Consider the following 24,640-nt stretch of genomic DNA (forward strand, 5'->3'; position numbering starts at 1 on the left):
ATTACATCTTATTAATCATAAGCCTAGCCAGCTTTAAGACAGCACATAGCAGTCGAGCTTATAATTTTATGCCATCCATATGATTGCCTATGAATCTGATAGACCTTTCTCACCAACCTGAATCTTTTCATCTCCATTCTTAAGACAAATCAACCAGGAAAACGAGTTGTTGTCCAAAGAATGTGTGACCATATATATATATATATATATATATATATGCACACAACTAATGCATGATTGCCCATCTCCACCCAATGAAGACTAAGTATCACATATTCGCACAAGCCTTTAGAGGATGGCATCACTATCATGATGTCTGGAATTGCTCACTGGTCCTCTCTAATTCATTCCTATGATCAATCCTATGTTTTCCATTCTGCGGAGCTTTGCTAGCTTTAGTTTCTCAACAGCAAGGATAAGTGTCTCAGAAGTTGTTAGAATTAATGGGCCATCATCATCATGTACCAGCCTTTGTTGCATCTGAAACAGCTCATTTGATGGTGGAAATTAACTCATATATATATATATATATATATATATATATATGAGTTAAATTAACTGTGAAGGACTAATGTTTGATCATATCTTTGTAAAATATTAATTGTTAATTCTTGTACTTCTTCTATAAGCTTCCCCAATACTGTGGAAATCTAGTGTTTTCCAAATTAGTTACTACTATGCAATGATTGCAAATTACACTATTATAATAATTGTGATCCTTATCTTTAATTATAGGAGCACACTTAGTGGCAATAATTTTTTTTTGTCATCTAACTATTTCTTAATAATAACTCGATCTTATCTCGTCAATCATACAACTCCACAACCACCAACACCTCAATAAATCAATAAAAATTATACATAATGCATAACATACATGCATATATATATATATATATAATGAAAATTTCAAATTTTGACTCCAAATATATATTTCTTTTGCTACTACTACTACTACTACTTCCAAAGTTATTAGTAAAATATTATGAGGGGGTTGTCATTAAGCCATACTTCATATTGACGTCAGCCCACACGTAAGCACAAGTGAAGTGTGGAAAAGGGCAACCACGTGTCGTCATGCAATGGACTCTAATTAGTGATCATAAACCCTTAAGATTATGAATCATGTGAAGCTCTGCTAATCCTAAAACTTTATGATACATTCGTGTCTAAAATTTTAGATTTATTATTGGGGGGATATTTAGAGCCACTTGTAGTGCTTTCTTTGATAGCCATGGATTATTGCAAGAGAATTCAAACCACCTATTAAAAGATGAGAGGTGATAGTGGCCGGCGACATGGAATTTGAGTCCACTTATTCACTACTACTAGCCATGCATGCCACGTGTACTTCTCCACTTTGATCCCCACGGCCAACACCCATCTGCCACGTCGTCTTCCATTAATATATATGACAACCTAGACTTTATGCATCAATTATTGGTACATATTCTGGGAACCCAGATGATTGGAACTTTGTACAACCAAGAACCACATCCAAATCATTAGGAACCATTTCTTATCCCAATTTTTGAGTTAATTACGATCCCCCTGTCTGTGTACCTAATTTACTACACCCGATTTTTTGAGAATCCACAGCCTGAATAATTCCTCAATTATTGCCTCACTAATACCATCTAATTTTACCTACCACTAACCAATCCTAGTAGAGTTTATACGTGTCTTCTCCATAATCAAGAAGGTTATGGATTTGACTCCAATTCCAAATAATATTATCACTGAATTATTTAGTGGCTTAACTCGATTCGGTTGATGACTCGACAGTGTAGTTAACTTTGAAGAACGACTTAGAACAGGTCTCGAAGATTGACCTCATATTTAGTTTTCGAGCTTTTGAATGAATTTTTTTTATTATTAATATTTTTATTTTTTATTTGCATACAAAATTTATTCCAACATATAATAATAATAATAATAATAATAATAACAAGGATAGTCAATTGCACGGTGCATTTGACTCGTTCCTAAATCAAACGTTAGGCTAATTAATAAACAGCTAATGGTTTGGTAGTGCTTAATAAACATGACTTGGTTTGATGGTCAATTATAAACTCCCTGGACCAATTTTGTAACGGCGGTGACACTGTTAGAATGCGTTCACACGAGAGGGGTATTTCGGGAAAATGCGAATCGGAAGGGCGTGCTGATTGGGGCACCGAGAAGATATCATCCAGCTAATGACAAGCTGACAGCTGGCAATGTTGGATCCGAACAGCTCCTTCTGCCAACTCTTCCCTAAATTAATTAAATATCCATTAATATAACGATAAGATTAAACTAATGTGTGATTAATTAATTGGCCAAATTGGGGTTAGTGGGGGCAACGGCTTGCCTATTTAAACCCATGCCCTCCTTTCACTCCTCTTCCCCCTTCCCTTCGCCTTCGCCTTTGATCGCCTCTATAATCTATTCCTCTCCTCCTATTCAGAAAACGCTAGATTTCGCCGGAGATCTCTCTCGGTTGCTTCGGCATTGCGTTGAGATCTCTCGGCTGCTTGAATCCGGTACGTTTAGTTTCCATCATTCCATGGCCGTGGAAGTTTTACAAAGTTGATAACTTTGCTTGGACTTGTTGATAAATTTCTTGGGATTTTGGTGGTAGAAGCTTAAAGATTCGAACTTTTTTAGATTTTGGGATTTGTGTTATTCTCAAATAATACATCCGATCCCAAAAGGGTTATGAGTGCATAATTGATTTGATTGGTAATAGAATTTGTAACTTTCTTTTATCTTAATTTTTGACATTTGGGTGTTTTTTTGTTTTTGGTGAAGGTTTTATAGACCAAGATGGAATACCAACAAGTTCAGAGGCCAAAATATGATTGCCTTCTCTTTGGTATGCATTATCGTACAGTTCTTATAAAAGTTTTATCCCTAATATTCAGCAAGTTTAGGGGAAGTTTTAATCTTGTTCCTGTTTCTTATTATGTAGACCTTGATGATACTCTATATCCTTTGAGTTCTGGCATCGCAACCAACTGCCGGAAGAATATTGGAGGTATACAAAATCTTTTTGGTTCTCTTCTTTTGATGTTGTTATAATCATATATAGGAAATGTTGGCTAAGTCCATATAACCTGTGTTTCAGATTATATGGTTGAGAAGCTCGGCATTGAGGAGAGCAAGATTGATACCTTATGCAATCTACTGTATAAGAACTACGGGACGACAATGGCTGGCTTAAGGGTACAGAGTTTGCTGATTCTCTCTTTCAGAATTCTGAAATTTGTGCTTATCTTTTTATTTGTTTTGAAGAATCATTTTCATATGCTATATTGTCTCTGTTAATTATCCAGGCTATTGGCTACGAGTTTGATTACGATGAATACCATAGGTATTTTCCTCAGCTTTTCTGATGTCATTCTTCATAATTCTACAAAATGCATGTATTCTGACTTATTGTCCGTTTTAACAGCTTTGTTCATGGGAGATTACCTTATGAGAATTTAAAGCCTGATCCTGTTCTCAGGAACATTCTTTTGAGCCTGCCGGTTCGCAAAGTTGTAAGTTGTTTTGGTTCTATAGCATGGACAGATAAACAGTTCTATCCCAATTTTGATATAGCTGATTGATGTGCTATTGCTATCATGCAGATATTCACAAATGCTGACAAGATCCATGCTGCTGTAGTCCTTAAGAGGCTTGGCTTAGAAGACTGTTTTGAAGGAATTATTTGCTTTGAGACTCTTAATCCTCCATCTTCCTGTGAGACGCACACAGAAAATGAAATCTTTGATATCATTGGACACTTCTCTAGGCCGGATGTTGGTCTTGAGCTCCCAAAGACACCAATTGTATGCAAACCGTATGTAGAAGCAATGGAGCATGCTTTGAAAATTGCTAATATTGACCCTCAAAGAACAGTGAGGATTCCTTCATTCTAACTTTAATATTTACCTGCTTAATTCAATATGTATACCTTGTGACTTTTTAATAATTTTTGTTTTATGGATCATATTGTTTGACAGATTTTCTTTGAGGACAGTGTCCGCAACGTACAGTCAGGAAAACACATCGGCCTACGCACAGTATTGGTAAATCCTTCTACTACTAAGATTTGCCATTGGCTTCCAACTTTCCCTTATTCTGATTAATCTGAACATGATAACATGCACATTCGCCTCCTTGATTTGATGATCCAGGTGGGTACGTCACACAGAGTCAAAGGTGCAGACTATGCATTGGAAAGTATCCACAACATAAGGGAAGCATTGCCTGAGCTATGGGAGAAGGCTGAGAAATCTGAGGATGTCCTCTACTCGGGCAAGGTTGCGATAGAGACTTCTGTGACTGCTTAGTTCTTCCATGTATCTATTCTTTGATAGAAGAATCACATAGGCAGTTTCATCCTCATGTCCATCTGTACTGCTGAGATGTCAAAATTAGGGAGGAGGATAGGAGATCATCCTTTCAGGATGCCCCCATCTCATCACTCAGATATGCTTGTAAATTAGGAGAAATAAAAATCTTGCTTCTCTTCGAGTTCTATCTTTTTAGTGTCTAAAAGTCTTGAGTTTGAATAGTTGACAACTTTGACATTAAGCACACAAATTTGTGAACCAACACTTAACAGCATCATCTAAATCACCTGTCAGATCATACATGATTTTTTTTTAATCCATTTATGGAAACAGTTGTCCAAGGAGTGGAAATTTCTTAAATGATACCTTGTTGCGTTCCGTATCATAAGTGCTTTGTCAATTGGAACGTAACGTAAAGTTTTTGCTGTGTTCTTGCTTACCATGGATTTGTGTTTCAGAATTGAAAATGTTTGAGTTAGTCTCTGGCCCTTCATGGCCTCTAATTTCTTACCTCCTTCCATCTATCCCTTTCAAGATTCACCCACTTAAAAAATAGCTAGCACAGTATGTTCCATAGGACGAAATTATTGGTCCAATTGTTTTTTCCTTCCAAGCTTCAACTGCTTGACAAGTTCATACTCTGACAAAGAACTCTTTGTTAATAGAGATATTTATAAGCTTATTGAAACATTAGATGTAATTACACCTCAGTAAACAGACAAGAGGCATCGCTTTAATCACATTCATGACTGTTATTCTATTATTATCTTAATCACATAGATTATGAGTTTTCTTTTGTTTAGCATGTCACACACTCCACGCCACCTAAACTTGATTGTGAGCAATTTTTATATGAAAGACTAGAGAATAAATTTAAGCCCTCATGCGAAACGTGAAAACAATGTGAGGGAATACAACTCCATAACTCTAGTGCAAACTTTATCAAGGGGCAGGTAAAACCAGCACATAGGCGTTGTCATCAAACTCCATTTGTTTTTCTTTACATATTAATTCAGAAGAAGAGTTTTTGGCAAGTCAATGAGACATATATGCCCAAAAACATTTTTTCATTTTTCAGCATATTCTAAAATCTAAACATTGCTAACAGATATCATTAGAGCATTTCGAAATCTAAAAGCCAATTATTGGACATTTGGAATATAAGATAAGGTGAAGAAGTTTTATATGATATTGGGTCCATAACTCCACATATTGGCCAATTTTTTTTTAATGGAACTGGATTCTAGTACTGGAGTCAGAATTGAATCCCTTGTATTGCTTCTAAGACCAACATTAGTTTCCATTCTTATTGCTTATGTCTTACTTTGTCTCTCTTCCTGTCATTTCTGCCTGCTATTTGCCTTGAATGATTCTTTTGGGGATTCTTTGAGTTCATGTTTTCTTTAAAGAATGGCCCATCACTTTCAATCTCAACTAGTGTGCCAGTGAAGCATATCACAAATCATGAGACAGGACACTTTTTAATACTTAATAAAAGCTCTTTCATTCCTGAGAAATAATAGATTTCACCCAAATGATAAGTTTAACAAATTGGTACTCATTGATGTGAGGCAGTTGCAAGTCTAGGACACTCTGTGTGTGTGAGTAGCAAAAGGATTTCGAACAATCTAATAGTTACAAGGCCCAAAGATCTACTTTGTTATGTTTTTATTCCTTTTTGGTGAGAAAGAGATTCTGGTATGTAGTTACTTTTACATTTCTATTGCTGAAATTAAAAAAAGAGAATGGCCAGTAAGGAAGTAACAAAGAAGACATTAAAATAGACCGACTGCTAATTAACCAGCATAAAGGAAACTATGGAAACTTATTATTCCAACTGAGTGATCACCAGTGTAATAGAAAAAGGGTATATTAGTTAGGATATCCAAAGTCTGAAGGAAAGCTGGTTTCAGTTTAAATTATGAAAGAACGTTGCAATGAGGAAAGCTTAGATGAATAGGTTTCTGAAGTATCAACTCTGAGCTAACATCTGAGAAAAAACTAAATCGAAAAAAGGACCACAATTGCTGAAGAGAAAAGGAGAAAGCATTCCTCCACTAGACAGCTGTAGAAGAGAGCATCTTCTAGATGATGAACAAGTTCTTTAATAGGAGAATTAACCTTCATCCACTCAAAGTGGAAGGCAGACAGTAGAGTAGTTGAAAGTTTTCATTAGAATAGGAATATATATATATATATATATATATATATATATATATATATATATGTGCAAGCTGAATCAGAAACATCAGAAGACATGTCAATTCTTATCTCATGGGCGCCCACAGCATTCCACATCCACACATTTTCTCTCAACTTTCCATCGGTAAGTGGCAAGTTCTGTGGCAATTTTGTACTCTCTACAGTCAACTTGAGCAACTTTAATTAGTCTCTTGCTTTCTGTTCAAATGAATTGTTTCAGAAGGTCAAATATGAAAAGATGATCTCATTGTGATAGTGGTCAGCATAACTCTTCTTTTATGGTATAAAAGCCATAAGCTCTACTCAACCTCTCATTGTTCCATGGATACATTATGATCATGGACACTAAACAGGCCTCCAAGAGAGATAGACCCTGAAACTAATTTGATCCAGCCCACAAGCTTAGTAGTTCATACAGTTGACCTAACAAGAGGACATTTCTTAGATTAGGTGCAGACAATAAAGAACTAAATCAGTGATAAAGTTTTCTTACTCGGCAATTTGACCAAGAAAAAGGTAGTTAGGATTAGGAAGCATCATTGAAATGCCTGCAGACTTCACGTGCAAGTTGATAATTTTCTCTGTTTCCAGTTAGATCGATTCTTCCGGTGCTCTTGTGATTCTCGACAAAGACATAGTTGGAAAGGTTCTTCAACTTTCCAAAGGTAAATAGAGTGATCTTGGTCAATTAATAATAAACATATAATTAAACAGAGTCATCTTGACTTTACTAACATTGGATTGCAGTAAATAGGAACCAAACAAACATTAATAAAAAAACCCATCTTAATCACATCAAATATTTTTCCAAGTTGCATTGATTTCATACAAGTTCAAGGCTTCATCTCATGTGAAACCTTTTGCTTTCTACTTTACGACCAATTGCGAGATCACACCATTTTCATATCATCCATCATTGCAACAGTTAGGATAGGAGAAAGCTGAAGCATCGAATGCATGAATCAGGGGTGCATAATAATAATAATAATTATTATGTTATTGTCACTCATGAGTAGATATAAAGTCACAAGCCTAATGACCATATCTTTTTCTCTATACATCAGGTCACACTTTATGTGTTATTGTCATCATGATTTGTAGTATTATACGGCCAATACGGCCATCTCGGCTGTTTGCCAATTGACATGGTGAACCAAATCTATGGACTTCTGAGAAGAACTCCCTCCTCTAAAAAGATAAATCTATGGACAAGCTATGATGTGTATGTTTTCTACTATGTGATCACAATCTACTGTGTAAGGATGCGGCTTTGCTAACGCAACCAACTTAAAGAATACAAGAAATGCATGTCCAATAATATAAAGTCTCTCAGCTATGAAAGCTTTATAGGTGGAGGCTGGTCCCAATATCTACTTTGTAACCAATCATGTGGATGCTGTGACAAAAGTTTTAGGAATTTTTTGTACTGTAGTTTGGCCAAAGGTACTAATGAAGATGATACAGAGGACCCACTATGAATCAAAGTGAAAAGAAGTGGTTCATGATGAATGGTGTGAGTTCTAACTAGAAGAAGCTATTGCAATAACAAAGCAATTTAGAACGCAACGAATGCTATGATCTGCATGACCGCTTTGATATATTAAGCACAGATTTTGTACAGAACTCTCACATCTATCACATAGCAGCAGTAATTACATTACATGCTTCTGCCCATTTCTTCCTACTGCTCCTAGATGCACTCATCCTCCCAACAATTACATTACTCCAAAGTTGTAGGCTTTGAGATGCCAAGGACCGGCAGAGGATTAGTGAAGTCAGGATCAAACACCTGTATCACCAAAAGGAAAGGATTCATAAGTATAACTGTAAACAAAGTGCAATACCACAAATGGTTTACTAGAAGAGATGTGTGTACCTGAAAAATCAGTTGGTAATTCAATTAAGGTCCACTAATAGAACAAGGCAAATGGCCTTCTTAATATATCCATAATTCCATATCATAAACCTAAACTTGATTAGGTTTCCATGTGGAGACGGCATAGATTATTCTTCCCTTCCAACCTTGTAGCAACCATTGACTGTCTTCATCTATGACAAAATCCTTGTGATAAATGGCTTTCACCTTCTCTTTTGCTTTCCTCATGATATCTGGATTCAGGGGAAGCTGCTTAAACCCAGCCCTGAGATTCCTCACCTGCCACTGCTTGTAACTCTCTGGTCTCTCAACTCTCTCTGGGCCCTCGCATGCTATGACATTAAGAGCCTCGCGCCCAAAGAGGTCTCTTTCGATCAGCAACCTCTGTTCGTCCTCCCGTGGCACGGTAGCTTGAAGCATGTCAAATAATGCAGAGAAGTGGAATAAGGCCTCACGGAAGCGCGTGACGAAGAAGGGAGCACTATACGATCCATTCACAATCCCATGGATAAAGACGTCCGGATTCATTTGCCTTATGGTGTTGAGGACCCTATTCCTTGGGCTATCCACAGCAACTGTCTCGTCGACCAAATTCCTGAAGCGATACAAGCAGTTGACAATAAGCACCTCATCTTTTTCAATCTTGAGATCCTCAACACGGATTGTTTCCCATTTTGATGCTATGCCTTGATACCTGAAAGGAACTTTGAAAGATTTTGCATATTCTGTCAATCGTTGCCCCGTCTCTTCGATTCTTTCTGTAGGACGGAAACCGGGCTGTGGTACATCTATGCCAGTGATGCGAAGTTCTGGCGGCCCACCTTCCCTGTTAGAGAGACGCTGGATGAGGCATGGCCATTGGAAGCCAAAGAAGATGCCGAAATCAATGATGTGCACTTTTGATGCCTTTTCTGCCACATTCAGGATAGTTTGATTAGAGAAGAAATGTGACACCTTCTTGAAAGGGCATGCAGCAAGGTATAGATGGTAAGCCTTGAGCATGTCAGTGGCAGTCGTCCGCTTCGCCACAAGCTTATGATATTTCTGACTACCAGTGCCGGCTAAGCGAGCCTCGAGACCATCTGACAAACAGTATGCCAACCGCTGAGATCCATCTCCATTTGGTGAAGAGTGCTGCCTTATCTGCTTTAGTAGTTCATTAGCGGTCCGGCGGTCGTCGGCTGCCACTGCCTGAGCACAATGGATAAGGAGAGTCCTCAAGTCAACCACCTCTTTCTTGGTTTGCTTCTTTCCTCGCGACCTCCCACCACCGCCACCGGATCCTTTAGTTTGGCCATTATCAGAATTCTTGGTAGCTTCATTTTGCATCATTTCTCGCAAAGTAGAAGCTCTTGTAACACACTTGTCTCCCTGACAAAGTAGAACACTATCAAACATTTCAGACCTGAGGGGCTCTTCGGTGGAAACAGCTGACTGCTTATTGTTCCTCCCTTCCATCAAATCCAAGTCTTCACCACGCCGATTCTTCCTGACTCTGGAGCCAAAGCTTGTGTATTCCCTCTCCTCTTCTGCCTTGACCTTGACAAACTGATTTCCTTTTTTGGGTTCTTTAGGAAATGAAATCCCACCCGCCTCTAAATCAATCAACAGCTTATTGCTACTTGGGAGGAACTTTTGTGCTTCTTCCACCCCTCTCCTGAACTGCCAAGCTGGAAGGCTTTCAATCAAGTGTTCAGGGATCTGACTTGTAGTTATCAATGGCTCCTCCAACGACTCGAGGACATTACCAACACTACCGGAGGAGCTAATTGGAGACTGAGATGAATAATCAAAGGAAGCAGGAAATGCTTGTGATCGCTTGTGATCCACAGAATCTTGCCCCGAACTACTATCTATCACCCAGCTACGACTGCTACTCTCATCAGGGCTCTCCCAATTGAGATGGGTATAAACCGGTAACCTATCCGGCGAAGGTGGGTACTTCTGCCCGAGTATATCATAGAAAGGTTTCGCGGCAGCTCGGAGGGCTGACTCCTCCTGATATATGCTAACCTTTTCATCTATGTCCTCCTCCATAAGCATCTTACTTATATAATCAAGGGCTACATCCGAGATGATCTCGCAATCCTCAGGGATATCCCCCTGGTTAGCTTTGCCAACAATGAACCCGGGATTTCCGCTTGGGGTGGCAGAAGAATTCATATCTTGCAAGTAAATGGAGCTACCATGATCTAAGAAAGGTTGTGAATCACCTACTAGAAAACTACCCATAGAATTCTGTTGAGAGTAATAATCATCATAGGCTAGCCCCCGCATCAAGCCAGACAACTCTTGGAGCCCAGAATCCAACACCATTGAATTCCAAACCCTTCACCCTCCCAACCTAGCAAGACTGCGTCTTCTACAAGTACATGAAGACCACCATCGAAGTAACAAGATGACACCTTTGACTCTAATACCCACACACAATTATCTTGCAAACCTAACCAGATCTTGCAACAAAGATTTGGGTTTTTGAGTTTCGAGATCTGTATCAGACAGATCGAAGAGCAAGTAAGATCACCAAAAGGTTTTTCTTTTTTAACAAAAAAAGTTTAGAAAAGTACCCTTAAAACAAGATTAAAAAAAAAGATAAAAAGAAGTAACTTTTCGTTTTAATTCTAGCAAAGAGATCGGAGGAGGTAATAACGCCGCACCTTATCGAAACCCAAGCCAGAGGGGGAGGAGGGGAGGAGGAGGAGGAGGAGGAGGAGGAGGAAGGAGAGAAACGAGAATGAGGAGGGCTGGATAGGTTCCTCGCCTATGGTGCTATCTATATTTTGTGGGGACTTGATCATATTATTGATAAGGAAGTGGGGGGGAAAAGTAAATGGCAGAGCCTTCTCGGAATTCCGAGCCGAACACGTGGGAAGATCACCGCCGTCACAACAAGGTAGCTGCGGATCACCGGTAGGCCCCGTCAATTAAATTAAATGGGCCGGCCCACTTGGAATTTGACAAGCCGACTAATTGTCACGTGGCCCATCTCCCTAGCCGCGAGGTAATCACGTGGGGACGTGCATATCCCGACGTGTGTCTTCGATTCGCCCAAAACCGAGATCCGACGGCCGGGGGAAGGGGTCCACCGTCGAGCTCTGGCTAAGGGTGGTCCCCAACACACACACCCCCCCCCCCCCCCCCCGGGTGATACGTTTCGCTGCCAGGTGGCGCCATGAATTCGCTCAATCTCAATTGCAACTCGATGTGGCAGCATCTGCCACGTCGGATAGGTTGCTGATCTGGCATCATCTTGTTGTCGGCACAACAAGGCTATCGGAAGAGAATTCTTCCAACTGGACAATTTTACTGATTACTTGTAGGAAAGCTGAGATTATCTTTGAGAGACATTATTAGATGGTTAAAGGAATCAAAATATCATTAAAAAAAAGAGATAATAATTGAAGACTCGGGATATAATTTATGATTTATATGTGATTATTGACAAGTAAACCAAATTTATTGTTTGATTAATCGACCAACCAAGAGGTGCCAGATACCCCTTTCTTCACGTGCCTAATAGCAATTTTCTATTAAGCATAAATCATGGGCCACATGCACTGAGATTTATTAAACACTTCTTTACAAAGATTTCGTTAATTAATATCTGACCACGTCACCTCGATTAGCAGAAACCCAAGGAGCACGCCCTCGTCTCGGGATATATAATTTATATTACACTTCTTGCTTAAGGTAGGTATAAATTAATTAATGGTACTAATCTCATCATCGTGTACTACGTACACTTCGTCTTCAACCTTCCACCATTGGCCATGGTGACATTGGTGATGCATTGGTAGGGACAACGGCTGTTAAAGTGTCATCCATTGCTGCAACAATATATTGGTCATGGTGAAGACGTAGTCTGATGAAGATGAGTTGCATATTTTACGAGTAATAATTTAAAGTGTTAATTGGAGCCACATGGGGCACTAATCCAGAGACTTTATCTTGTGATTAGTATATATATCCTTTTATTGTGTACTTTACTTTTTAATAAGTAGGAAGACAGATGCATGAGATATGTTACCATGTGGCGGCGCATTGGTAACGGAGTTTTATAAGGAGGAAATAGGAATAGGCGTCCACTATCAAGGTTTTTTTCTTTTCTTTTCTTTTCTTTTATTCCAAAACAAATATTCCACTATCGAGTTAAGAAGTGATGTGGATCCCTTTACCTTTTCCTTTCGTTAGAATTCTAATGAAGCAGTGATCAAGGTCATCCAATTAATTTTCGACAGAGTCATATAAATGATGCAACTCTTTTTCTTCTTCTTTTGATCAGTTAGCCTTCTAAATCAATTAAAGGTGCAGAGAGAAATAAAATAAAATAAAAAGATGGGTCAAGTACAACTCCATTGGCCATTGTGCAATTAAGCTTTTTTAAGTTTTAAGCCATGGAATAATGCTCACTTGGTTAAATAAGCTCCTGTTATATAAAGATTCCCGGTTTTGTGGTTTCTCTAAACAACAATAGAAATCATAGTAGATAAACACAAGTGACCACAATCCTGTAAACTTGGATAAAATTCATTATTCACCTCACTAAAAAACCACATTTCCAGGTTACAGAACAATCTCCTAATATTCCACTGAATCAGGCCTAGTCTAAAAAAAATATATAACTGAGGAGCAACAATGCTGTCAAAGTTTTTCTTGTTTTCTTCTTCTTGCTCATAGTTCAGGAGCTGAAAGTACAGGTTTTATGTGTTCTGAAGCAGTTTACACGTACTTTGCAGTAGGATGACAGGATCTAGAAAACTATTCTGGAAGCTTGGAGGGTATCTGCTCAGAAGTGTGCCAAGCTGTATACTAGGATCCAGGAAAGCTGAAAATAACAAAAACAAGATTGCACATGGTAATTGAGTATATTCCCAAAGTCAAAGAGGTTAAAACCACTGTAGTTTAGTCTACCAATGTCCACATCTTTAGATGTATTGCCTCTGAAATAACCTAAGCAGCTTTGCAATCCAGTTTATGAGGTGAAAAATGAGATCTCTTCAGAAATTCTTAACTGGAAGTAGTAGGGAATTTACCAGAAAAAGGGAGAATGAAGCAAAGAGACCCTCCTGAAGCAGAGCTCCATGACCTCCAAATTCTTCTTCATCAATCTTCAGAACATATGTATAGTAGCCATAAATGATCCCAGAAGAAAGCGCCACAAACCTGTACCAAGGTCAATTTGAGAAAAGAGTAACTCAAACGATCTAGATAAGTTAACATTTTGGATAGAGAACCACCAAATCCATGCAAAGACCAGGAATATTTAATACATTAGCACATAAATAAATGCATGAGATCAGGATAACAGACAAGATTTGCAGTCTACATGCACAATTTTTGGTAGATAGCTACCTAATCAATGCAAGACAATAAATTTCCATGCAGTACAATCATGGATGTACAATACTTACAGCATTCTTTCCTGCTAAAGTTGAACATAATCAAGTGAGTCAAGAAGCAACATATATAACAGGCAATACAGAATATTATGAACAAATTAAAGAACATTGCAAGTAAGCCAAAAGGAATTCACTAAAGCAAAAGAATTGCATCATAACTTAGGGAATATACACTTAAAAATTTAAAATACTGTTGTGATAGGACCTCATTTACTGTTGAAAATGGAGGTTTCATATGATAATCAAATAATGGTTAGCATAAATATTGACATTGACACACAGGATCCTGAACAATCAGTAAGAACACATCCAATAATGTTGACAAGAAGAGAGATCACAAGTCAAAAAGCTTAAGCAATGTCTAGGCCTTAGTCAAGAATCCGTCAGCAAGATAAGCGAGTCCAAAAGGAAAGCAGAGGACCCCAATACAACCTTTTCACAACTACAAAAATAGATACAGCATATATAAGGATAAAGTGGATCTGCATTCCACTAATCTCAAGCTCATCATTCATAAACATAGTTAAGCACATACTGAGTATCTATCAGAAACATGGACAGTGCTATGACTATTTCAAAAACTGCAACAAGCATCGCAACGACATAAATTATATACATGAAAAGAAAGTAAAAACTAATCTGTCAGCATAGAAAGTGCATTCCAGCAATTAGGCTACAGGACCTGACAAACTCCCCGCACAATGATTGCACAATACCATGAAAATAGGTCAATTCTACTAACCTAGGTGCTCACAATCTAGTAGAAAAAAGTATTATTCCTACCGCATGGATCTTACCTATATATGCCTAGATATCAATTCTCTAGTGATACAGATTATTCAAATCATACCTTAAAAGTTGAAACTATCATTTTGATCATCTTCCAACAGATATCTCTATGCCATAATCAATCTTGATCAGTAACCCTCAACAAGATAAATTTCTACATTCACCTAGGTAACTTAATAAAGATCTCTGGACTCTTAAGAAGTTAACCTAGCATGAAAAATCCAATGACTATCACTCAGACAATTATAATTCTCTAATTCCTGGAAGATCAGTCTAATGACTCTGATTCACCAGACTAAAAATATAACCTCCAACTCTTCCAGCATGCAGAGGTATTAAATTGCTTCAGAATTTACTTTATTCTCAGCATGCAGGAAAACTAATCAAGATTAAAAACTATGCAAGTGAAGTTCTAAAGGTGAGTAATCAGAAAAACTGTCTATGATTCGAAAGTAATTGTAGGATGCTCAGCATTGTTGAAGTAAAACATCCTGACAGCAAGCCTTCCTAATATCTACTTATGCACTAGAGATGCTATAACTAGTATCAGTCTTCTATGGACAGATATATTAATCAGTCATGCAAAGCTAAAAGTGTAAAGACATACAGGTTTAGTAGTTCAAAAGATAAAACTAGATCTGGCAGAATAGCCCAACAACTACGTCAGTGAAAGATCTAGATGAGCTCAAGAGACAGAAATCCATTAGAAAAATAAATAAATAAATAGTTATAAAAAACAACAAATAATTATTCAAGAGTGCTGAAAGAAGAAAAGAGCAGAACAACTTGGATGGTTGTCTTACACTCTTTACTGTTTATGTTCACAAGATGAAGCTACCAACACAAACTGATCAGCTGTGTAACTGTAAATATCTGTCACCATATAAACAAAGGTCCTGTTTATTTCGTGAAATTCTGAATCTCTATATTTCTCCAACTGAATTCAATAAGGTGGAAGCATAGGCAAGATATTCAAACTCTCAGCCCCATGGATTTTTCATTGAGATAATTCTGAGATCAAAGAATGATTACATGGGACAAAGAAAGGTGAAAGATGTCAGAGTAAGATAGGAGTAGATCAGATTATTCTGAAAGGAGTCTTATTCACAACAGACTAAGTAAAAGAGCTCTCAGATATTAGAAACAATCTACAGAGAGGAACACATGTTTCAACTGATAGGGCTAAAGTACCTGCTAGTTAACATAGCAATAACAAGTTATTCTTTTCTTGCCACTAAATCTTAGCCTTTTTACTATTAAAATAATCTTCATAGAAGATCCATGATTATTGCTAATGATTTTTTTATAAGATGTGAGTTATTAAGATTAACTAATAAGTAGGTTGCATTGGCTTGACCATTATAACATATATAACCATAATGAAAAATAAAGTGCCATCCAAACTATACTCCATACACACAAACAACAGAAAATGGATGTGGCATGATCCAAAGGAAGTAAGGTGACAATGCGTCTCCAGATTTACTTCAACAAAAGAGAGCACAAAACATAGTAATGCAAAAGAAACCTATTGATACACTATTTAACACACATGCAATGGATGAAGTGACATCTGATACTGGGCATTGATTCACAAATACTAATTGGAGAGAAGAAAAAGCTCAGATCTTGGAACTCAATCACTTCCTACATATCTAGCTACTAAATCAGAAGTAAAAAAGAAAAAAAATATATCACATTGCTTCGAGAACTTACACGAGAATCCATATAGCACCGACGAGAGGCACAGCACCCCACAGCAACCCACAAATGAGACCGACCACTTGCCGAATCCAATGCAGGACATCGCCCAATTGATCCTAAACCAAAACAAAGTCACTAAATTGCACCCAACTAAGCACAAGATCCCTAAATCTTCACCAGAATTCACGAAAGTACTATCAAATCCAGCGAAATCGACCGGTGATCCACTACCTTGTCCCAAGAAGCCTCGGGATCTAGCAGCTTGGCGAACTTAGAGGGAAGAACATGGCCGTTCTGCTGCTGCTGCTGGGACTTGGCCGATTTGGCTTTCCTCATGATTGGACGAGTTCAAATTGCGGGCGTTCGATGTAGAATTTGGGAGAAGACACGAGATTCTAGGGTTTCGAGCGAGGCGAAGGAGACGAAGTCAGAGAAACTGGGAGCGATTCGTGGCTGGGGGGAAAGGGGAGGAACCTATTGGCATAATAAATATATATCTTACAGGGTTGGATCTGAAAGATGTGGAAATTATTAGACGAAAGAGGAATTGTATCCTCTCCAATAACTGGAGTTCTCAGGTGCTCATGGGCCCTAATCGTTTCTACTGCACTATAGCCCATCCACATAAATCTCTGCCCAAAGGCCCAACCTTAATCATAATTATCAACGATAATTACATTAAAATCCCCTAAACCATTATTCATTTCTACCTGTACTCTTTATTATTATTTTTTCATCTTTTTATTTTCTAGTACACGTTAATGAAAACATATTACTCTCCATTAAACGACCATTTTACCTTCAACTTTTCTCTAAAATCAAACGAATGTAGAGCTTATTTTTATTGTTGCTCTATCTATTTCTCAACTTTAAATGTAGAGCTTATTTTCATGATGTGGAGTTTTCTCCTTTTCTGCGGGTATCAAATAATAACCCATCTTCATAACTATTTATCTACCAATGTCTTTAAGAAGAAAAAAAAAAATGAGTGATTTTTATAATTAAGGGACTCAAAGTGCGATGAAAAATAAATAAAGGTGCCTATGAGCAATAGTTAGTAGGACCTAAATGTAATTATACCAAATTATCAGATCAATTAGTGATAAAGTGCATTTGCCCAACTGTCTTAACTTCTACTTCCTGGACAGCAAAGATCCAGCGAATAAGAGCTATAATCCATGTGCACAACGATATAAAATAATTCGCCAGATCATGGAATAAATCTACGTACCCACGTCCTATCTATACTTTTGGTACTCGAATCGTTTGATAAGTTTTTTATTCGGCAAAAGTCCGATAAATAATAACTTTATCTTGTTTCTCTCGGCAATATTACCCGTTGACCACTCTCTTGTAAGGAGGATAAGGAGTTAAAGCCGTTCATTTACGGCACGGGCCTCACGATCCGACGGTCCAGATTCGAGTAGAGTAGGGGTATTTTAGTCTTTTGACACTTCCACTGCATCTGCGCTCCATCTTTTCCCCGTCGCCTCTCCGAGTCTACGTACAAAAAAAAAAAGTCTATCTGATTCTTCGAGCGCCAAAATTTTCCACCGTTTTGGGGATCTTTTACTTCTACTAGTTCCTCGGATTAGCTCTAATTTGAGTGCAGATCGAGCTGTCGCGGCTTCGTGATTCGTCGATCCGCGGGTTTCGGAGCTTGTTCTGGTTCGATTAGGGTTCCGGCGATGGGATCGAAGGATGAGAAGCCCTCGGGAGGTGGATTCTTCTACTCGATCGCGTCGGGTGTGAGGAGTTTGGGCACCGCCGTGCACAAATCGGTAAATGGGTAGGGAAACCTCGTCAGATATGAGTTACTTTTCCTATTCGTTGCTATTCTTCTCGATTTGGTCGGAATTGTCCTCTTCGAAATCCTTGAAATCATTATTCGTCAGTCTGTACGATTTGATGTTTGAAGTGACTCAGTGAGATTTTCCTTACTGTTGTTGGAATTAATACATATTTATCGCGATTCGCTCTTTTTACTTGTGATCCCAGTGGTTTAGTTAAATTAATCCGAGCGGGAAACGAAATTAAAGATGCTTACATATGGTTTTATTATTGAATTCCTTCTGCAGGTATATGTTTGCGACCTACTTTTGAAATCTATAACATATAGTTACATCTTCCTATTATGAAGGATTTTTTATTTTTTATTTACTTTTGAGCTTAACCACGTCATTATATTAGGTATTGCAAGAAATCTAGTTTGCTTATTGTGAATAGAAGAAAGAGATCTATATAGCCAATTCCAAATTGTTGGACTAGTGGCTTCTGGTCGGTTTATTATCCAAAGATAAAAAATGTGCCGATTTTTAAAGTTACTCAATTTCTTTATTTTTAATTTAAAATCAGGCTCAGTTGTCACCCTCACATTTTTCATATCAAATCAGTTGGAAATGAGCTGTCCAGTTTTCAACTTCCGAAAACTTCATCTGTGTGGATGAAATTTTAATCGAAATTATCCTGACCTGTTGTATTCCATTCTTCTGTTTGACATGGCTCCACCTTTAAACTCTGCCATAGTGCCATTGCATTTTGTTGGTTTGCATCATTACGTTGTTAAATAGAATATGTCTGTTTTGGATATGCATTAGTTTATTCTTGTGGATATCACCAATTTCTTGCTGTATATTTTTGTTCAGGTTGTTAGGCTATGAAGGACTGGAAGTTATAAATCCTGAAGGAAGTACAGAGGATGCAGAGGCAGAAGCTCAAAGAGGAAGATGGAAACAGGAGGTGCGGCTTTCTCAATTGCATTTTTCGTTCTCGATCATATTTCCTCTAGACATATATTTGGTTGAGCAAGAGACATTTGATGCCTGCTGTTACTTTTTTAGCTATGTGAGAAGGAACAAGTTCTTTTTTGCTATATTCCTAACTCCGAAGTATAGAATTTTTTTTCTTGTTCCTTGAATGCCTGACTAATGGGCATTATCAAAAGCTTCTCTCTTTGGTTATTTCAACTACTACCTTTATAAAAATGAAGTAACGAGCTATGTGGCATAATTCTAAGACTGGAAGATCAGATACTCCTTTTACCTTGTCGCATGGGTTTGTACTGACTGCATGTTTAGGCATCAATAATAACCTCATCTCATTTTCAAGGTTTCTTGATCAACATGAGGCTTCTCCCCTCAATAAAAACTAGATTTAAGTCAAAAAAAATGAGGCATTCGTCTATTGTAGGCATGGTTAGGAAACTAGCTAACCAACTTTTCCTATGTACTCATTTGAGGTCATGTAAGATGGATGACTAGCGTTATCTGTTATAACAAGATTTAGCACAGGTGCTATGTTAGCACCTTTTAAATTGCGACAGGCTGACAGCAGTGTTTTATATGAAAGAAAATTTCGTCTGCACATTACTCACTTCCAACAATATGTAATTCCATTTAAGCTTTCTGAGCTCAAGCATATATATTGATCATTTGAATTTCTCTGCTTTATGGCATAAATGTATACCCTTGTGTTTTGTAACTGAGGGACTTCTTCTGAGAGAACTTCTTAACTGACTTGACGAAACTAAAATGGTAACCTTTAGCATCATAGTTTATCTTGTGTTTCATTTTCCCTCAGACCGAAAGATACCAGAGTGATTGTTTGAGCATTCTGTTCTAGAACATTACATTTATCATTGCAAGTTTATGTGTTTATTAACTATACAGTTGCTTTACAGGATCGAGATAGTTACTGGAAGATGATGCACAAATATATAGGATCTGATGTCACATCAATGGTGACCCTCCCAGTCATAATTTTTGAGCCAATGACAATGCTTCAGAAAATGGCAGAGGTTTGAATTGTCTATACTAGGCAACACTGGATGGAATTTGAGATATTAGGAATATTATGGAACTTCCAAAATCAGACTATTACAGGACTTGCCTTTTGCTTCCAAAATGGGAATTCTGTTTTGCTTGCCGCCAACAACAATGATAATAAAGAAAAACAAAAGACAATAACAACCAAATCTTTATTCCCTACTACTTGCAGTCTAAACTTTTATCACAAATATAGATGTAGTTTATTTTTGGGAGAATCCGAGAATCTATGTTAAGTTCAATTACAGTATTATTTTTAGAGCTTTTTGATAGTTGTATTGCAGGTATCACTTAGGTTTATTATGGATTGATGCTTAAACTTCTATTTGTTTGTAAATCCGTTAACCAATGGGTGTAACCTGGTGTACGGTTAAGAATTGATCCATGACTTAAGCTTGGTCAGAGCATAGGGATATGGTTTTCTTTTTGGCAATTTTATGTTCAAGATTACAAAAAAGAAGTATGCATTGATTCCATAATGTGCACCAAAGGTCTACAAGGATTTTCAAACTTAATATTAAGCCTTGTTTTTCTAGAATTGGTCTCCAGTTGTGTTTGGCTTTCTGAACTAATATGTTTCATCGTCGTCCTAGTTAATGGAGTACTGTCACCTTTTGGATCTGGCAGATGAGTGTGAGGATCCTTACATGCGTCTGGTATATGCTTGTAAGTTTTATTTGTGGTGCTTTTTCATTCATTATATTCATCGAATTCCATAATGTCTGAAGCGTCAGTAATCCTTGCCAGCTTCCTGGGCGATATCTGTTTATTTTGCTTATCAGCGAACTTGGAAGCCTTTCAATCCTATTCTTGGAGAAACTTATGAGATGGTTAATCATGGTGGTATTACCTTTCTCGCGGAACAGGTTTTCATTTTACTCTGTTTACCATTTCTAGAAGCTGTATTTTGGTGATTTCTTGGATAAGCTAATTCAGTCATTCTGCTTATGCTGTAATTTTTTCTTCCATGTTATTTTATGGTAATTTAGTTATTTTATCTCCATTTTATTAGGTCAGTCATCATCCTCCAATGAGCGCAGCACATGCTGAGAATGAGCATTTTACATACGACATAACTTCCAAATTGAAGACTAAGTTCCTAGGAAACTCAGTGGAAGTTTACCCAGTTGGAAGGTAATATATGTATTTATTATTGTAGACATCTTAATTGAGCGATGCTTCTTGATGTTTGTTGCTTTTGGGATCTCCATGATCTAAGTTTATCAGAAAATCTGTCAGATATTACTCTTAATATACAATAATATATGAATACTTGAGAGTAAGTATTGGTTTAAGTTGCATAAAATAACATATTGCTAAGATTATAATGACTAAATATTTTTTTATCTATGATTTAGGACTAGGGTAACTCTGAAAAGATCAGGCGTTGTCTTGGATTTAGTGCCACCACCGACAAAAGTTAATAACCTGATATTTGGACGCACATGGGTTGACTCACCTGGAGAAATGGTCATGACAAACTTGACAACTGGGGACAAAGTTGTGCTGTACTTTCAACCATGTGGATGGTTCGGGTATGATTTCTGGTCTTCATCAGCTAGACATTTTTCAGTTCTTTGAATATATCACTAGTGTAGCATTTCTCATTTTTTAGTGATTATGGAACAGTAGAGAGAAAAAGTATTTGACAGAAGGAATGTCATTTAAACTTCAGAATATTTATGGGACTATCTTTATCTAATTCCATGATTATCTGCTTACCTACTGGTCATCGACTCTATCTGGTTGAATCTATGTGACAATTTTATCTATCCATACTGGCGAATATAAGATTGATGACTCAACAGATTACTATTGCCATGTCTTTAAAGCTTTATGCATCTCAGCATTGCATCTTTTCTTTTTATGAGAAGCTGCCATTTATGGCAGGGCTGGCCGATATGAAGTGGATGGGTATGTATATAATGCAGAAGAAGAGCCCAAGATGCTAATGACTGGGAAATGGAATAAATCAATGAGTTGTCAACCTTGTGATCAAGAAGGAGAGCCCCTACCAGGCACTGAACTGAAAGAGGTGGTAGCATACTCAGTAATACTCCATAAGTTTAGTGTTTTTTGGTGCACAACTTGTAGTTTATTAATATGTTGCAAGTATGCCATTATCATTTCTTATCTTATGTTGGATGTCACCTCCTATCCTTATAAATACAAGTCAGCTATGATCTTTAAGTTTGCCACTTACGAATTTATTTGCTAATATATGTCATGATGTACAAAATATTAGTAATATTGCAAGCCACAGCTAGTGTGGAGTGTTTCTTTTATTGTTTCTCTTTTTAACATAATTGCATTATGTGACTCATTATATTCTGGCCCAGTTTGTAATTATTAAGTGCTCTCTTTTCGTACTTGTTCTAGGTCTGGAGAGTAGCTGCAATCCCAGAGAATGATAAGTACCAGTACACATACTTTGCACACAAAATAAACAGCTTTGACACTGCACCCCAAGAGATATTGGCATCAGACTCCCGATTGCGGCCTGATAGATTAGCTCTTGAGAAAGGGGACATGTCTAAATCTGGCGCAGAAAAGAGCAGGTGAGTGCTTGAATATAGAAGTACCACTAACCAAGATATATTAATTTAATTTTTAGGTGAGTATCTTTTACCAGCATTTTAATTGCTCGTTGTGGTTGTTTCAAACAACAGCTATGACCTTGCTTTTTAGATAATATGGCCAACTAGCATGTTCCCAATACCTCGAGTTTTCCAGCTTGAACTTTTTGACCTGTCCTGAAAGAATACTTTTTCCCTTGAAAGTGTTATAATTTGACATACATCCTCACTTTGAGATTTATACTTCAGTCTGGAGGAGCGGCAGAGAGCAGAGAAAAGAAACCGAGAGACCAAGAAGCACGAATTTACTCCAAGATGGTTCAATCTTACTGGTGATATCACTCCGACTCCTTGGGGTGACTTGGAGGTATATGAGTATAATGGAAAATATACCGAACACAGGGCTAGCGTTGATAGCTCTGGTACCACTGAGCAGAGTGACATCAGCTCGATTGAATTTAACCCATGGCAGTATGGCGATCAATCTGAGTGAGTGATTCAGGTAGCAAGCTACCCATTTTAATTATTATTGGGGGTTGCATCTGCCCTCACATTTTCTATCTTGTGTTGTGGGAGTTTTTTCGTGCACTTGTATCATCATGGCAGACATTGATTAGTTTGAGGAAGTTGTGTAGAAGGTATCAGTTTGTTGTATTTATGTATGGCTTTTCAATAGCCCTCCTATTAGGAAACGCAAGATTTTCTCCATTACTGTATAGACACGCTTTCAACTATTATGATCATTTGCAGATTGAGGGGGCTGTATCAACTTACATCCTTTCTCAAGTTGAGGCACAAAAGTTGCAGGAGATAAGTTTTCTTTTCCTTTTAGGATGTCACCTAAGTTTGTCGGTGTCTTTATTTTATTTTTGTAATTTTTCCTTCTTTTTTGGGAGTTATCATCTGTCAGCAGTGAAATCAAAAGCAAGAAATTAAATTTCATAGATGGACATTTGCAGATGCTTCCATTTCATGCATCAACAACCGATCCTATTTGGTACAGTGGATGGATCTTATTTGGTTTGCAGGATAATGTAAGATATTAAAAGTACAATAGTAGTTATCAAATGTTTCATAGGAGATATCATTAAACTATTCCTGCACTAGTGATATATTTTCACAAATCGATGGGGGTCATAACTTTCGTCCAAGCCATGGCGGTTTTGGGATAGAAAGCAAACCCCAATGATGAAAACTGTGTGGAAAGTACACTTGGGGTTGTGTAAAACTCTTAAAAGTACATCTCAGACCAAGGACTAAACTTTTCCTCCTTTCCACTCTCTCCCCCTGTTCATAGACCAAAGAATAAACTTTTTCTCCTTTCCATTTCAATCGGTACAACTATCCTATCTAAGCAAAACTATCATTGATTGTCCTCAATTGCTTCAGTTCATATAGTATATATATTATCTAAAGTAAGGGAGACATGTAAACTATTTGAACATAGAAATACGAACCATTTCCTTGAACTCCACCGGTATGCCCCAGGAGGGGTAACAGTGGGAGAGGTACGAGTACCCCTCCTTTCCCAGAATTATTAGGTGAAGTAGACCAATTAAGAACCTAACCAGTTGGTCGGTCCAAGTAATAGGATAATGGACCACAAGCATAATACCTCGTGAGCCATGGGCGCGATGCCTTCTCCTACCTGGCAAACTCCCATTGGTTAGACACTGGGAAGCAAATTTAAAGCCCTTCCTCTACCATCTCTCTCAAGGGACCCAAAAACAATTAGAACTCCACCGGCGTTGCCAAATTAAAACCGTGTTTGGTATAACAACAGTGAAGTCCTTTTAAATACTTCTCCTCCTCTTTCTTTTTCATTATAGATTGGGAATTGGAGGAGGGCCATGGTCTAAGTTGGCGTGTTGTGGAAAAGGTAGATAGATACGAACTGAGATAAAGTTTGTAGCAAATTTGGCCATCGTTACCTCGAGAGGGTCAAAAG

The 24,640-nt window shown here is 37.7% G+C and overlaps 4 protein-coding genes across 5 annotated transcripts; 2 read left to right on the top strand and 2 right to left on the bottom strand.

Annotated features, from left to right (window-relative positions):
* The first annotated feature begins 2,380 nt into the window (after positions 1-2,380).
* LOC140775898 (uncharacterized protein C24B11.05-like) lies at positions 2,381-4,509 on the top strand. Its single transcript, XM_073119388.1, has 9 exons — positions 2,381-2,525; positions 2,794-2,857; positions 2,954-3,019; positions 3,110-3,207; positions 3,318-3,355; positions 3,437-3,524; positions 3,615-3,884; positions 3,990-4,055; positions 4,164-4,509. Exons 2-9 carry the CDS (start codon positions 2,809-2,811, stop codon positions 4,317-4,319), a joined length of 831 nt encoding a protein of 276 aa, XP_072975489.1. The 5' UTR covers positions 2,381-2,525; positions 2,794-2,808; the 3' UTR covers positions 4,320-4,509.
* Positions 4,510-8,104: 3,595 nt separating this feature from the next.
* On the bottom strand, positions 8,105-11,181 carry LOC140775883 (scarecrow-like protein 9). The gene is made up of 3 exons (XM_073119364.1): positions 11,058-11,181; positions 8,401-10,889; positions 8,105-8,313 (listed from the first exon to the last, which is right to left on the bottom strand). The coding sequence occupies exon 2, from the start codon at positions 10,714-10,716 to the stop codon at positions 8,491-8,493; it is 2,226 nt and encodes a 741-aa protein (XP_072975465.1). The 5' UTR covers positions 10,717-10,889; positions 11,058-11,181; the 3' UTR covers positions 8,105-8,313; positions 8,401-8,490.
* A 1,725-nt stretch (positions 11,182-12,906) lies between these two features.
* LOC140776781 (uncharacterized) lies at positions 12,907-16,772 on the bottom strand. Its single transcript, XM_073120637.1, has 4 exons — positions 16,524-16,772; positions 16,305-16,408; positions 13,434-13,563; positions 12,907-13,225 (listed from the first exon to the last, which is right to left on the bottom strand). The coding sequence occupies exons 1-4, from the start codon at positions 16,626-16,628 to the stop codon at positions 13,187-13,189; spliced, it is 378 nt and encodes a 125-aa protein (XP_072976738.1). The 5' UTR covers positions 16,629-16,772; the 3' UTR covers positions 12,907-13,186.
* Positions 16,773-17,786: 1,014 nt separating this feature from the next.
* On the top strand, positions 17,787-23,676 carry LOC140776409 (oxysterol-binding protein-related protein 3C-like). 2 transcript variants are annotated; one of them, XM_073120115.1, is made up of 10 exons: positions 17,787-18,081; positions 18,938-19,031; positions 19,972-20,088; positions 20,710-20,782; positions 20,864-20,982; positions 21,129-21,250; positions 21,475-21,651; positions 22,007-22,151; positions 22,496-22,674; positions 22,942-23,676. In XM_073120115.1, exons 1-10 carry the CDS (start codon positions 17,981-17,983, stop codon positions 23,183-23,185), a joined length of 1,371 nt encoding a protein of 456 aa, XP_072976216.1. In that variant the 5' UTR covers positions 17,787-17,980; the 3' UTR covers positions 23,186-23,676. The 2 variants fall into 2 exon arrangements, with proteins under 2 accessions (XP_072976216.1, XP_072976217.1); XM_073120116.1 differs by having other exon boundaries at positions 17,787-18,073.
* The last annotated feature ends 964 nt before the right edge of the window (positions 23,677-24,640 follow it).

This window comes from Typha angustifolia, chromosome 14, assembly GCF_048772165.1.
Source record: "Typha angustifolia cultivar Huaian chromosome 14, ASM4877216v1, whole genome shotgun sequence".
In the NCBI taxonomy this organism is placed as follows: Eukaryota; Viridiplantae; Streptophyta; class Magnoliopsida; order Poales; family Typhaceae; genus Typha; species Typha angustifolia.

Coding starts and splice junctions, on each gene's coding strand:
- LOC140775898 (XM_073119388.1), top strand. CDS start 2,809: ATGGAATACCAACAAGTTCAGAGGCCAAAATATGATTGCCTTCTCTTT. Junction 3,020..3,109: donor CTGCCGGAAGAATATTGGAG/GTATACAAAATC, acceptor CCTGTGTTTCAG/ATTATATGGTTGAGAAGCTC. Junction 3,885..3,989: donor ATATTGACCCTCAAAGAACA/GTGAGGATTCCT, acceptor ATTGTTTGACAG/ATTTTCTTTGAGGACAGTGT.
- LOC140775883 (XM_073119364.1), bottom strand. CDS start 10,716: ATGGTGTTGGATTCTGGGCTCCAAGAGTTGTCTGGCTTGATGCGGGGG.
- LOC140776781 (XM_073120637.1), bottom strand. CDS start 16,628: ATGAGGAAAGCCAAATCGGCCAAGTCCCAGCAGCAGCAGCAGAACGGC. Junction 16,409..16,523: donor CCGAGGCTTCTTGGGACAAG/GTAGTGGATCAC, acceptor GTTTTGGTTTAG/GATCAATTGGGCGATGTCCT. Junction 13,564..16,304: donor GGTGCTATATGGATTCTCGT/GTAAGTTCTCGA, acceptor ACCTTGGTACAG/GTTTGTGGCGCTTTCTTCTG.
- LOC140776409 (XM_073120115.1), top strand. CDS start 17,981: ATGGGATCGAAGGATGAGAAGCCCTCGGGAGGTGGATTCTTCTACTCG. Junction 20,089..20,709: donor TGCTTCAGAAAATGGCAGAG/GTTTGAATTGTC, acceptor TCGTCGTCCTAG/TTAATGGAGTACTGTCACCT. Junction 22,675..22,941: donor TCTGGCGCAGAAAAGAGCAG/GTGAGTGCTTGA, acceptor TTTATACTTCAG/TCTGGAGGAGCGGCAGAGAG.